The sequence below is a fragment of the Triturus cristatus genome, chromosome 6, assembly GCF_964204655.1.
Source record: "Triturus cristatus chromosome 6, aTriCri1.1, whole genome shotgun sequence".
In the NCBI taxonomy this organism is placed as follows: domain Eukaryota; kingdom Metazoa; phylum Chordata; class Amphibia; order Caudata; family Salamandridae; genus Triturus; species Triturus cristatus.
This window is the reverse complement of record NC_140589.1, coordinates 91,893,971-91,906,547: the sequence shown is the minus strand read 5'-3', so window position 1 is coordinate 91,906,547 and position 12,577 is coordinate 91,893,971. Positions and strand designations below refer to the sequence as shown.

The window sequence follows — 12,577 nt, the reverse complement described above, 5'->3', positions numbered from 1 at the left end:
TTTATCAGCAAGCAACTTATTTTGACACCGCAACAAAGTATGAGCATTCTGAATCTCAACAAAGTTCGATTCCAAATCCTTATGCAAGTTCTGTAACTTCAACAACCTCTCATGCAGAATTCTGTACGCAGACAGAACAATCCAACCTCTGCGTCCCAAAACGGGAAGCTCATCACCCTTAGATACCGGCGCCTTCTGTAAACAAGTAATCACATTAGCCGGCTCCGCCAGCTCCAAAAAAGAATTCCAATTCTCACTCAAACCAGTAGAATCAGCCCACTCACGGGCTAAGGCTTCATAAGGCGTTGAATCCCAGCCGGGAATATCAACGGGCAACTTAAAAGTAGATTTCGATTTTCTAGAAAACATCTCGGAAAAGAAAGACAAAGAGAAAAAGAAAAAGAAAGAGAAAAGAAAACTACACGCAGGTATATACAAATAATATACAAACAAAACCACGCACGCGCCGAAGGCAAACACAATACAACCACAACGCACACAGGTTTCGTAAACGGTTCGTGACGCCAAATGTTCTGCTTGGGTTTTCGGATCAGATAGAACCCGCTCATCAAAGCCTCACTAACCCAGCCAGAACGTTACCCCCTCCCTAGAACCTATTCACAATCCTGCAACCACATATATCTATCACCTAAGGACAGGGGATTCCTACTATACATACCAAGACCTCTTACAATCGGCGACCTCGCGATCCCATACGGATCCAGACCTCTCTGCCCATACGACAGTATCACAAGTGGCGGCCTCGCGGTCCCATACGAACCCAGACCTCTCTACCCAGACGGCAGTCTCAGCACAATCGGCGGCCTCGCGATCCCCTACGAATCCAGACCTCTCTGCCCATACGACAGTATCACAAGTGGCGGCCTCGCGGTCCCATACGAACCCAGACCTCTCTGCCCATACGACAGTATCAGCACAATCGGCGGCCTCGCGATCCCCTACGAATCCAGACCTCTCTGCCCATACGACAGTATCACAAGTGGCGGCCTCGCGGTCCCATACGAACCCAGACCTCTCTGCCCATACGACAGTATCAGCACAATCGGCGGCCTCGCGATCCCCTACGAATCCAGACCTCTCTACCTAGACGGCAGTCTCATACGACAGTTCATCCTATGATCACCATAACATACAAAAAGGGAATCAGTCTCACTATTCATCAGATCACACAAGGATTGCCAGTTCGAGCATAGCCTGTTCTCAGGTTCGAGGGGCTCCTCTTTCCCTTATTCAGTTACCACTTACCTGATCAGGGTTAACATCTGTTCATGTAGCCGCAGCTGACTAGAAGAATAGGCTACCCTCTTATACAAGAACACGCAGCACATGTTGGTTCACTACAAACTGGATACTTTATTACTCATTACGTACACAATCACATAACATTACGATATAACACATAACCTGCAAAGAAAAGTGAAAGATTAAGTTGTACACTCTAATAAGAAAGGGTCGACATCACCTTAGTAGTATGTAGCCTGCACTCAGTGGTCATCTAGGTTCCCTTCTCGTCTGTGCCTCGGCTCGCCTGGAATCACCCTTCTCCGAGTCACTGGGACCTCTTCCTTATCGGCTACTCTCTCCTCTCTGGCTATTCTGCTAGGAAAGCATCTGTCTCTCGGTTCTTCTCCGCCTTCAAGATGGCGTCTGTCTTCCCTGGAATAAGTAGTAGCTTTACTGCTAACGGCTAGATGCCGCCTACGGACTGAACATGTAACTGCCTCAGACTTTCACTAATCTAGAGGTGCGTTTCCTCATGGAAAATTCCGGCCTGTAACCTGCCGCCCACCAAATTCTTGTACCTCCCCGTACCAAGGACACGTTCCCAGCCGGCCGGCCTGATGTAGTGTCTTCGGCATGAAGAAAAATACAATCCTTCGATAAGGGCCGGCCTGAACCGGTTCTCTCCAAGCGAATAACACCTCATAACTAAAACATTACGTTTGACCTAGAAGCATCCCAAGCTGCCGGAGCAGAAAGAAAGATGGAGTCTCTCCCGTTTGAGGCCTACCAGACCTGAATTCAGCACAGCTCCGTGAAATACCCTCACTACAGGACAGGTTATCCCTAATACTAACGAATCTATCCCCTAGGCTATGTGTGCAAGCCCTGATCTATGGGGAAGGGCACAGAATCATGTCGAAGTGCCTAGTAAATAGGCTCCATTCACTACTCTAACCCTTAGACTTGAATGGTAAGAGACTGAAGTCACATTTAATCATCTTTTCCTCACAAGAAGGCCGGGAAAATCGAGCAGAACAGGAATCTAACTAACTAATGTTTCTTACAGATACATCGTTACTGAAGGTAAGTAACTTGTTCTTTAGGTACTTTATGCTGATCAGCCAAAAAAAAAAAAGTGTTCTTCTCTCAATGATGTGACTCCATGTATACAGGGAACAGTTAATGTATCTTTTTTATCCTTTTCTCCAGCACAAAACACGTCTTCTGCTGCACTACAGTGGGACGCTATGACTTTCTTCTTTGAGTGTGTCCTTCATCAAATCACCCTGGTCATGAAGAAGGAGGTATGGGCTCTACCTTAAAAACAGAAAAGTAAAAATCATGCATTCAGTCGAAGTAATTGGCTATCATCTAATGGCAGCGCAGGTGTGTCAGACATTTTTCTAGGAGACTCACAGATTCATAATACTTGAGTGATAAAAATGTCCATGCTGTGAATCGGAGTAGAAGCCATTTAGACAATTGGTAGTTATTCTAAAAATCTGACCGTGACCTAGAACCGCTTTGGGCACCCCGGGTTGAAACTAAACTCCACAAAAGACCTATCATTTCGAATTGTCACACAATGTTCTCTGAAAGCAATTTTAATTTAAAGTCGAAATGTTATCATTTTAGAAGTTTGTACTAATGAGTTTTGGTGCTGGTTAAAATTGGGATAATAATTTTCAGTTTAAGTATGTTAGATGTCCTTGGTCAGATTGAATCTTGTGCTAGCCTTTGAACAATGGTATGCAGTGGGACCTTTGATACTAGGATATTAAAGTACTGGGCACAGACTGTTGACCAAATCCATTCTCTGTGTCCCGTGTGAATGGCCTCACTGTGGGAACTGAGCAGTAGAACAAACATTACTAGATCCAAGAACAATAACTGGAAATCTTGTTAGTGGGTCTTTCCTGTTATTTACTAACATTACATATGACAATAAAAAATAAAAAAAAGCTTAGAAAGCTACTGCAAAATTTGAGTTAGGGGGGTGTTATTGAACCAAAAAACTACAAACGCTGACAAGGTACGCATGGCAGTAACACCATCTCCTGCTCCCCATTGCTTGGAAGTGCTGTGCCACACCGCCGTGTTGTGTTATTTCAGACCTGCATAGTGTTCTCCATAAGTGGACCTAAATGTGGAATTACACTGAATTCTGCATGTTCAAAGGCTGAGCTCGGAGGAATTCGCCCTCACTACTGCTCCTAGGCAAAAAGAATGACCTGCAGTCGGGGTGAACAGCGGACAGTCTTATGGAGAAGCTAACCACATATTGAAATTGATAAATATGAAATCTGATGAGAGGGGTGCTCGGAGGATTCCCTCGGTACATTTGACATGCAGTTAATCTATGCTAGAGAAGCCTTCTAGGTGCGAGGGCTGGAGAACAGAATCCCCATCATTTGCGTTCATGCAAACCACATAACAGACTGCACATAGGGCCAGGCTGAAGAAGTGTTATCAGCACATGAACACTGCTGTTTACACATGGATTACAGAGGAGTTCCAGCCTTACAACAGAGAATAACTGAAGAATGTGAATCTCTGAAAGATACCAAAACTGGAGAACTGTGTTTACAAGTAATTAACTTAGTCCATACGGAGCTAATCTTTAAATTACACATTTCAAGAATGCCTGGGTAGAGTTCACATAGAGCTGTTTCTGTAGATTCCTTGTTTTTTGTGTTTTCTGAGGTACAGTTGTCTTGGCTCGGTAGTCAGGAATATCTATGACTGTTTCCACTAGCTATATGATAGTCCTAATTTACAACCTAAAGGTGAGGCAAATAATAAGAGATATCTATACGAATGGTCAGTGAGCAGGAGTTGTATTTTACAGCCCCTCTTTATGGCACGAGGGCAGGATTAAACCGGCGGGTCTTGAGTCGTGATCTAAAATGCATCAGAGGTTGGGAGCGGTGGATTTGCCTGGGCAGGATGTTCAAGAGGTGGGGACGCCTTAACGAATCAACTCTCACCTGTGTTTTCCGTGTGACCAGGAGACTCTTCAGCTGAGTATAAGGTGTGTACAAGTATATGGTATTTTCTTTTTCTTCCAATAACATTTGGCAGCTGTGCCATCACTGAATTTGTTGGTGAGGATTTTAAATCGGATTATCCTAATGTGGGTGTCCGTGTAGGCTTTTTAGGTGAACTGCTATTGATTCTTGTTATTTCTGGCCAACAATTAATTTGTTAGTGACTTTTTTCTTCTATGGCATAATATCAGCATAACAAATACTACAATATTCAAATATTGCCACATAAATATTGTGGTACTGCATCTAGAGTTTATATACTTATAATGTAAACTACTAAAATATTGTTCTACTAAATATAGAGATTATATGTGTACATGTATTTGAAAGTACTTAAAATTATGATAACTTTAAACCAGCATCAGCAATGTCTTTTAGCCATGTTGTACAACAGTATGGCTGCTGTGCAGCATGCCTGAAAGTTAGGGAAAAAAAGTGTTTTGATGAAGCCAGCACCGACCATGAGGGTAGTGATCCATTTTCTTAGTGTTCGATTATCTGCCTCAAAAAAAATAGTTTTTAGAAACAAATGACAATAATACTTTGTCAGCCAACGAGCAATTAAAATACACATTTATCCATCAATCTTGTTTAATGGAGACATGAAATGTGAGCCAAAGGCTGAGGGTACTGGGCAAAACACAAATTAAGCATTAATGATAAAAATTAATGAAAACCACCATCCATAAACTGGTGCAAGGGCTGCAATCTACTTTAAGCGGTCTGAAGTTTTCAAAAGCGAGATGGATCGTTACATGGCTGCAATGTCTGAAACTCACAAATACATAAAAGGCATTCAAGGAAAAACGTGTTTGTTTAATTATCTTGCGTCCGAGCTCACGTTCTACCCCTTCTACTTCTACTTCTACCCCCCCCCCCCCACATACCTCCCAAACAACGTCCAATGTCCACAGAATAACTAACGCTTCTCAAGCAGGAGGTTCTCTCTCTCTTGCAAAAACATGCACTAGAACCGGTTCCCCTGCACCAGCAAGGTACAGGGGTTTACTCCCTTTTTTTCCTCATTCCCAAAAAGAACGGCACTCTGTGAGAAAGTGGCTCTGTATATACTGTTCCTTAATAGGTACAGGGTGTACAGAGTCCACAGACCCCAAGGGTTTAACAGATGTTAAAGTTAGATATAACCTTACTCTCCAAAGTGGTAGCCTGGTCGAGCAGTAAGGCCGTATCAGAGGACGTGTAAAGCATTTGTTGTACACACTCAGTCAGCAAATAGTTCCACACACTCAATAACTGAACTCTAGGCCAATGGTTTGTATATAAAAAATATATGCTTGTTTTATTTTAGAACCAACACTTGGAATTAAAATCTACTTTCTCGATGTTTCATAAAAATACTTTTGTATATGCAATTGACTTTTTAGTAAACAGTTACAAATAGTTGCAGTAGGCAACTCTATTTCTAAACACCATACATTGAGCTCAATGATAAATTCAAATTATATGCAACAGATTACTTCGTAGATTACTTTTGTAATTCCAGGCTTGGATCCTAGATCCAGTCCTGGGTCAGTTCTCAGAATCAGCTGTTGAAAGTCGACTTTGGAACTGTAATGATTTTTAACTAATATTTAGCTATTTCAAAAGTGAGCACTTAGAAAATATTTCAGAGCAAACCATCAATGATTCCCTATGGAAGGAAATGTAGGTTACAGGTACAGTAGGTTATCGTTACTTTTGTAATCCAGTACTGGGTGTCTAGACTCAGTACTGGGACATTTATCCAAAACAGGTAAGTAATTACGTTTTCAGATGTTATACGATTTTTGAGGAATATTTAGAAATTGCAGAAATAATCACTTAGAAGAAATTTCACAGAAAAGCAGTCAATGGTTTCCTATGGAAGAAAAAGGAGTTAAAGGTAAGTATAGTTGTGGGTACTTTTCAGAGTCAGTGCTGGGCACCAAGATCCAGCACTGGGAGTTCACCTAAGAGCAGGTGAATAAATTCGTTTATGGTACTCGGCTGATTTTTGGTGAATATTTTGAGTTTTGAAAAGTTTACACTTAGAAGAATTTCCAAGAAAAAGCCAGTCAATGTTACCCTATGAGGAAAATGAAGTTAGCGGTTTAAGGGTAAGTACTCGACTGGCAGAGTTGAAGTTCTGGGCATAGACTCAGGGGTCCCCCAGTGTCAGGTAGGTACAGTCAGTTCACCCTCAGCGGTTTCAGGACGGCCGGGTGCAGAGAGAGTTAGGCCCAATGTTATCCTATGAGGGATAGGGGGGCCTGGGTTGGTGGCTGCTGTCGGGCAAGCCACGTGGCTGTGGGAGCTGGGCTCCTGGTCACTTACTCAGGGCAAGTGGGGAAGTAGGTTAGAGTAGAGTTTTCATTGCCAGGGCCACTCGGGCGGCTGGGTGCAGGGTGCTTTTGAGCCGTCGGGCGCTCAATTGGTTTCTATGGGAAATCTCCGGTTTGGAAATAGACTGCAGGCTCGGGGACGAGGACTCTTCAGGTGCCACCACCACTTTGAGGGGTAAGTTGGGTAGTTGAAGGATAGGTAGGTACCCCGGGATTGGGCACAGAGGGCCGTGGGGCGCCGGGTGCAGGGGTGCCTTTTGACGTCGGAAATCTTACCCTCTTGTTGATTGCGGTTGGGGTGGCACTCTGTCCCGAGGCTGCAAGCTTCTTCAGGATAGTCGAGGGGGGTCCTTGGGGGCCGGACTCGGGGTCACAGTCGCCGTGGGGTCGTCCTCGTGGGTTTAGTTCACTCCGGCACCGGCCAGGCTTGGCGGGTGCAGAGTGGGCTGGGATCGCGGTTCAGGGCTGCTGCCAGGGGTGAAAGGTCGGTTCTGAGTAGAGCCTCTACTCATGGGAGTCCCAGGGGATCAGAGTTCAAAGGTAGCCAGGTCCTCCGGGGTTTCTGAGATTGCTGGCCACAAGAGATGCCGGGTTTGGAGCAGGAGCAAATCCGAGGTCGACAGGCCGGTAGGGCTGGGGCCAAAGCAGTTGGTGTCTCCCTCTCCTTTGCAGCTGCAGGGTAGGTCTTCTTTTCTTCTCGCTCTTCTTGTAGTTTCGGAATCTGGAATCTGGGGAAGGAAGGTTCAGGGTGCCCCTAAATACTAGATTTAGGGGCGTTACAGGTAGGTGAAGGCCAGGGACCAATGGGTCCTTGTCCTGGGGTGGGCACACCCCCTATCCTGCCCCTCTCCTGTGGGAGGGGGGCAGTAGCCTAATCCTGATAGGGTAGGGCTCCCCATCTTCAAGATGGCGAGATCCCGGAGATGTGCTTCACCTCGCCTCCCCCACCTGAGGGGTGGGGTGGGCAGGCTGGCACATCCCCTGTCCTTGTATGGGGTTTCCGGCCAAGCTTCCCGCCAGAGTGGGGGGTTGCAGTGGCCTGGGGAAACTCCTAGAGGCGGCAGGCCTTTGAAGCTTCCCTTTGCTCATCCTGGGGGAGGAGATCTATCACCTCACCCAGGATGTGCATTGTTGCAGGCCCGGGAGAGCAGGGGCTCTCCCACCCAGGGGTCCAGCAACGTGTCTGCTGTGTGGCAGCCTGGGCAGCCTCAGAGCAGACGTGGATTGTAGGTTAGTTGTAGGAGGGCACCTCTAAGATGCCCTCTGGGGTGCTTGGTACATTAAATCTCACACTGGCATCAGTGTGGGTTTAATGTGCTGAGAAGTTTGATACCAAACTTCCCAGTCTTTAGTGTTGCCATTATGGTGCTGTGGAGCTCGTGTTTGACGAGCTCTCAGCACCATGTACTCTTAAATGGCAGCACTACACTTACAGTGCCCGGGAATGGACCTGGGTACTGTAGGGGCACAGGGCTCATGTGCCCACACCATAGGTATAAGGCACCCAGCCAGAGGGGTGACTGACATATGCCTTGGCAGTGTGGGTGTTGGGCATGGCACACAGAGATGTGTGCCATGTCGACTCTTCATTTTGTAATGCACCCAGACACTCAGCCTGCAAAGGCAGTGTGTGTGTGTAAGGGTACAGGGCCCCTAAGGGTGGCACAATGAGTGCTGCAGCCCTTAGGGGTCTTCTCTGGTCACAAGGCCCTGGGTACCTAGGGTACCATTTACTAGGGGCTGACATGTGGCAGGAGTCCAGGGTACACTCAGTCAAAGTACATTCAGCAATTTAGCAAAAAGTGGGGGCATACCATGCAAGAAAGAGGGCACTCTCTCAGACCAATATTAGACCTCAGACCGTTAAACCTGTACATACAATCTGACCACTTCCACATGGTCACGCTACAACAGGTCCAATATTCATGTGTTTCCATATCTAGACGACTGACTCATAAAAGCCAAGTCACGCAGCAATTGTGTAAAACAAACACACAACACGATCCAGCTGCTGCACAACTTAGGATTCACAATAAACCTCACCAAGTCACATCTCCAACTGTCCCACACCCAACTGTATCTAGGTGCAACAATAGATACTTCCAAAGCCCTTGCATACCGCAATCCAGCCAGGATTGCCAGTATACAAGCCCTCATAGCAAAATTTCAACCTCAACACTCACTACCAGGAGGAGTTTTCATGCAGTTAATAGGGATGATGGCCTCTTGCATCTTAAATGTCCCTTACGCAAGACTCGAAAAGCGTCCCTTACAAGAATGTCTAGCACAACAGTGGAACCAAGCTCAAGGTCATCTTACAGATCTGGTGTTGGTGGACAGCCGCACATATCCCTCTCTGCAATGGTGGAGAACACAAAATCTTTCCAAAGGGTGACCGTTCTTAGACCCGGTTCCACAAATAATGCTAACAACGGACGCATTGCTCACCGGCTGGGAAGCTCATCTCTTAGACCACACCATTCAGGGTATGTGGGCCCCTCAACAGAATCGCCTCCACCACAATCACCTAGAGTTACTGGCCATATTTCTCGCCCTGAAGTCATTTCAAAAACATCTCCTTGGCAAAACTGTCCTCTTCCGGACAGACAACATGACAGCAATGTCCTATATACAAAGAAAAGGGGGGGATACACACTATGCAGCTTTCACGCTTCGCACAGAGCATTTGGAGATGTACCTCTTATCAGAGCATCTACCTGGGAAACACAATCAAATTGCAGATCTGCTCAGTCGTCAACAGCAGATTCACGAATGGGAACTTCATCTGCAAGTTCTTCATCCGTTTGTTTCAAATGTGGGACCACCTAGTCATAGATCTATTTGCCACACATTTAAACACAAAATGCCCAAACTTCGCCTCCAGGTATCCACACTCGTTGTCCAAAGGCAATGCGATACGGATGAACTGGTCCGGCAGTTTTGCATACGCTTTTCCACCTCTCCCGCTCATTCCGTTACTGGTGCGCAAGCTCAAACAACAGTCTCTCAATGATCCTGGTTGCTCCAACATGGGCACGACAACCATGGTTCACAACACTTCTGGAACTCTCAGTAGTTCCACACCAAAAGCTGAACCTTTCCCCATAGCTTCTCACACAGAACCATGATAAGACGTCCAGAACCAGCTCAACTGAACCTAGCGATCTGGCTCCTGAAGTCTTAGAGTTTGGTTATCTCTATCTCCCACCAGACTGTATGAACGTCATTAAAGAAGCTAGACGTCCTACCACTAGAGCATGCTATGCAGCTAAATGGAAAAGATTAGTTATTTGCTGCAATAACAACACAATCAATCCACTAGATGCTTCAACTCAAAACATTCTGTTATCTCCTGCATCTACAAAGATGTAATCTAGCATATACATCCATACGATTACATCTTGCAGCTATAGCAGCTTACTTACAGAACAGCCAACACTTGTCATTATTTAGGGTACCTCTCATCAAAGCATTCATGGAAGGCCTTAAAAGAATAATTCCTCCCAGAATTCCACCCTCTCCAGTATGGAATCTTAACATTGTCCTTACTAGGCTCATGGGTCCCCCATTTGAACCTTTACATAAATGTGAGTTGCAGTTCCTCACATGGAAAGTAGCCATTACATCTCTCAGGAGAGTAAGTGAACTCCAGGCATTAACCATACAAGAACCACTTTTGCAAATACATCACAACAAAGTGGTTCTTAGGACAAACCCTAAATTCTTACCTAAAGTAGTTTCAGCTTTCCATCTTAACCAGTCTGTTGAACTCCCAGTATCTTTTCCTCAACCAGACTCAGTAGCTGAATGGGCTCTTCATACGCTTGACGTCAAAAGAGCTATTCTTTACTACATTGAAAGGACAAAAAGTTACGGGAATACTAAACAACTTTTCGTAGCTTTTGCACCGCCACACAAGGGCAATCCTATATCAAAACTGGAATTGCCAGGTGGATCATTAAATGCATTCAAATATGCTACCAAAAACCAAAACGTACGTTATCCATTCCCCCTAGAGCGCATTCTACACGCAAAATAGGGGCATCCATGGCATTCTTAGGAAACATCCCCATGGATGACATTTGCAAAACCGCAACATGGTCTACACCGCACACTTTCACAAAACACTACTGTGTAGATGTGCAGGCAAAACAACAATCTAGTGTGGGCCAGGCTGTACTAAGAACACTTTTTCAAACTACTGCAACACATACAGGTAGCCACCGCTAATGGGGTAACTGCTGTATAGTCTATGCAAAAGTATGCGATCTACAGCTCGTATGCCTCGAACGGAAAATGATACTTACCAGTATGCATCTGTTCTTAGCATGTAGATCCGCGTACGCCCACTCTCCTCCCCGGACACCTATATGTGTTGCATTACTATCTTCGTTAGGTACATTACACATGGACATCTTTTCTAGTTCTAACTAACTCCATCATCACCCTTTATGGCGAAAACAATCTGGAGAGTCGCCTATCTCGTGACTACAAAGTCTTCTACAATAACAAAGTGCAAACATGGGGCGGAGCTTGCCGGCAGCAATGGCGGACGCGTGAGCGCGGCGCTCTCCACTGTAGCCCTCGCATAATCCTGATAACGATCCTGCCCTGCGGAGCTGCACGGTGGATTGGATGGGGGAGTGCTCCCAGCAGCTGACGGAGCGGTGTGCGGACCCCGGGGGCTGGCGGTTGAGCCGTGCGGCGCTGGGACAGCGTGAGGCGGTGCTCCGGGCGGACTGGGCCGTCATCCCCGGACTGTCCTGGGACGCTACCCGCAGTGCGTGGTGCGATGTGCGGCCGGGCTGCTGGCCTGCCCTGCCGCGACTGGACGAAGCCATTGTGCGGACCGGAGGGGCCGGGGAGCGCCCCCTTCCCCCCCCCCCCCGGAGAGCAGTGTTGACCCGGGCGCCCCCACGGTGGAAGGTGGGGGCTCTGACGAGGAGATCCGGGCGATAGGCGGAGTTGGTCCGCGCGCCGCTGTGGACGACGTCCTGGGCCCGAGAAGATCCGGGGGGCCCTGGTCGGTGGCAGCCTTCCCGTGCTGGGGGTCCGCCTGAGGTGAGCGTCGCCTTATCAGGCATCTCCTGGGAGGCCTGAACTGGAGTAGCGGCCCCTTGCAACCCCGGTGCCATCGCGGAGCTGTGTCTGACGTGCCCCCCTCCCTACTGCGGCTTGTGGTGCGATCCTTGGCGGCTGGCGGAGCCGGTGTAGTGACTGGGCCGGTGGTGATCCTCGATGAGGTGGCCCTGGACCGGCGCGGAGGTGCGGCCTGCCGGCGCCCCCCCTGTGGTGGTGCCCCCTTCCCTGTCACTTGGGGGGCAGTCGCTTGGTGGTGCGGAGCCCGTGGCTGGCCTCACCGGATGCGTGGATGGGCCCTCTGGACCGGTCCCGGGGTGTATGCCGAGGCTGAGGCAGGGGAGGGCCCCGGCCTGCCGCAGGTTGCTGCTGCTCTCGCTTCACGGGGCTGCGCGGCATATTGTACAGACTCCTACGACGTCGGTGGTCGCACAGAGACCTTGGACTGGTGGAGGTGTTGGCCTTCCGCGTCGCCATGGGCAAGGGCGACAAAACTCAGCCTAAGCTATCCTTTGACCCACGGAAGGCGAAGGGGTCTACGGTAGCGGTGCCGGAGGCGCCCACCGGCGGCGCGGCCTCGGAGAACTCAATGTGTGCGGACATCAAAGAAATGCTGGCGGCGATGGAAAAGGGCCTGCAGGGCAGTTTGACTGCCATCGATGCCAAGTTGGATGCTCTCACATATCGCATGGACCGCATGTCGGAGCGGGTGGACAAGAACTCTGAGCGCCTGGACATGGCGGAGAGGCGGGTCACACACGTGGAGGAGGCGCAGACGGAGTGGGATGCAGACCGTAAACACTTCAGCAGACTGCTCCAGGTCATCCAGGACAAGTCGGAGGATTTGGAGGCCCGCTCGCGGAGATCCAACATTCGTATAACTGG

At 47.9% G+C, this 12,577-nt stretch overlaps 1 protein-coding gene across 1 annotated transcript in view; it reads left to right on the top strand.

Annotated features, from left to right (window-relative positions):
• The window catches only part of LOC146813810 (exportin-5-like), a 1,013,804-nt gene that overhangs the window by 306,817 nt on the left and 694,410 nt on the right, over window positions 1-12,577 (top strand). The window contains exon 13 of the mRNA XM_085610267.1: window positions 2,455-2,549. Within this exon, the coding sequence (XP_085466393.1) occupies window positions 2,455-2,549 (95 nt within the window). The remainder of the gene's footprint in view (window positions 1-2,454; window positions 2,550-12,577) is intronic.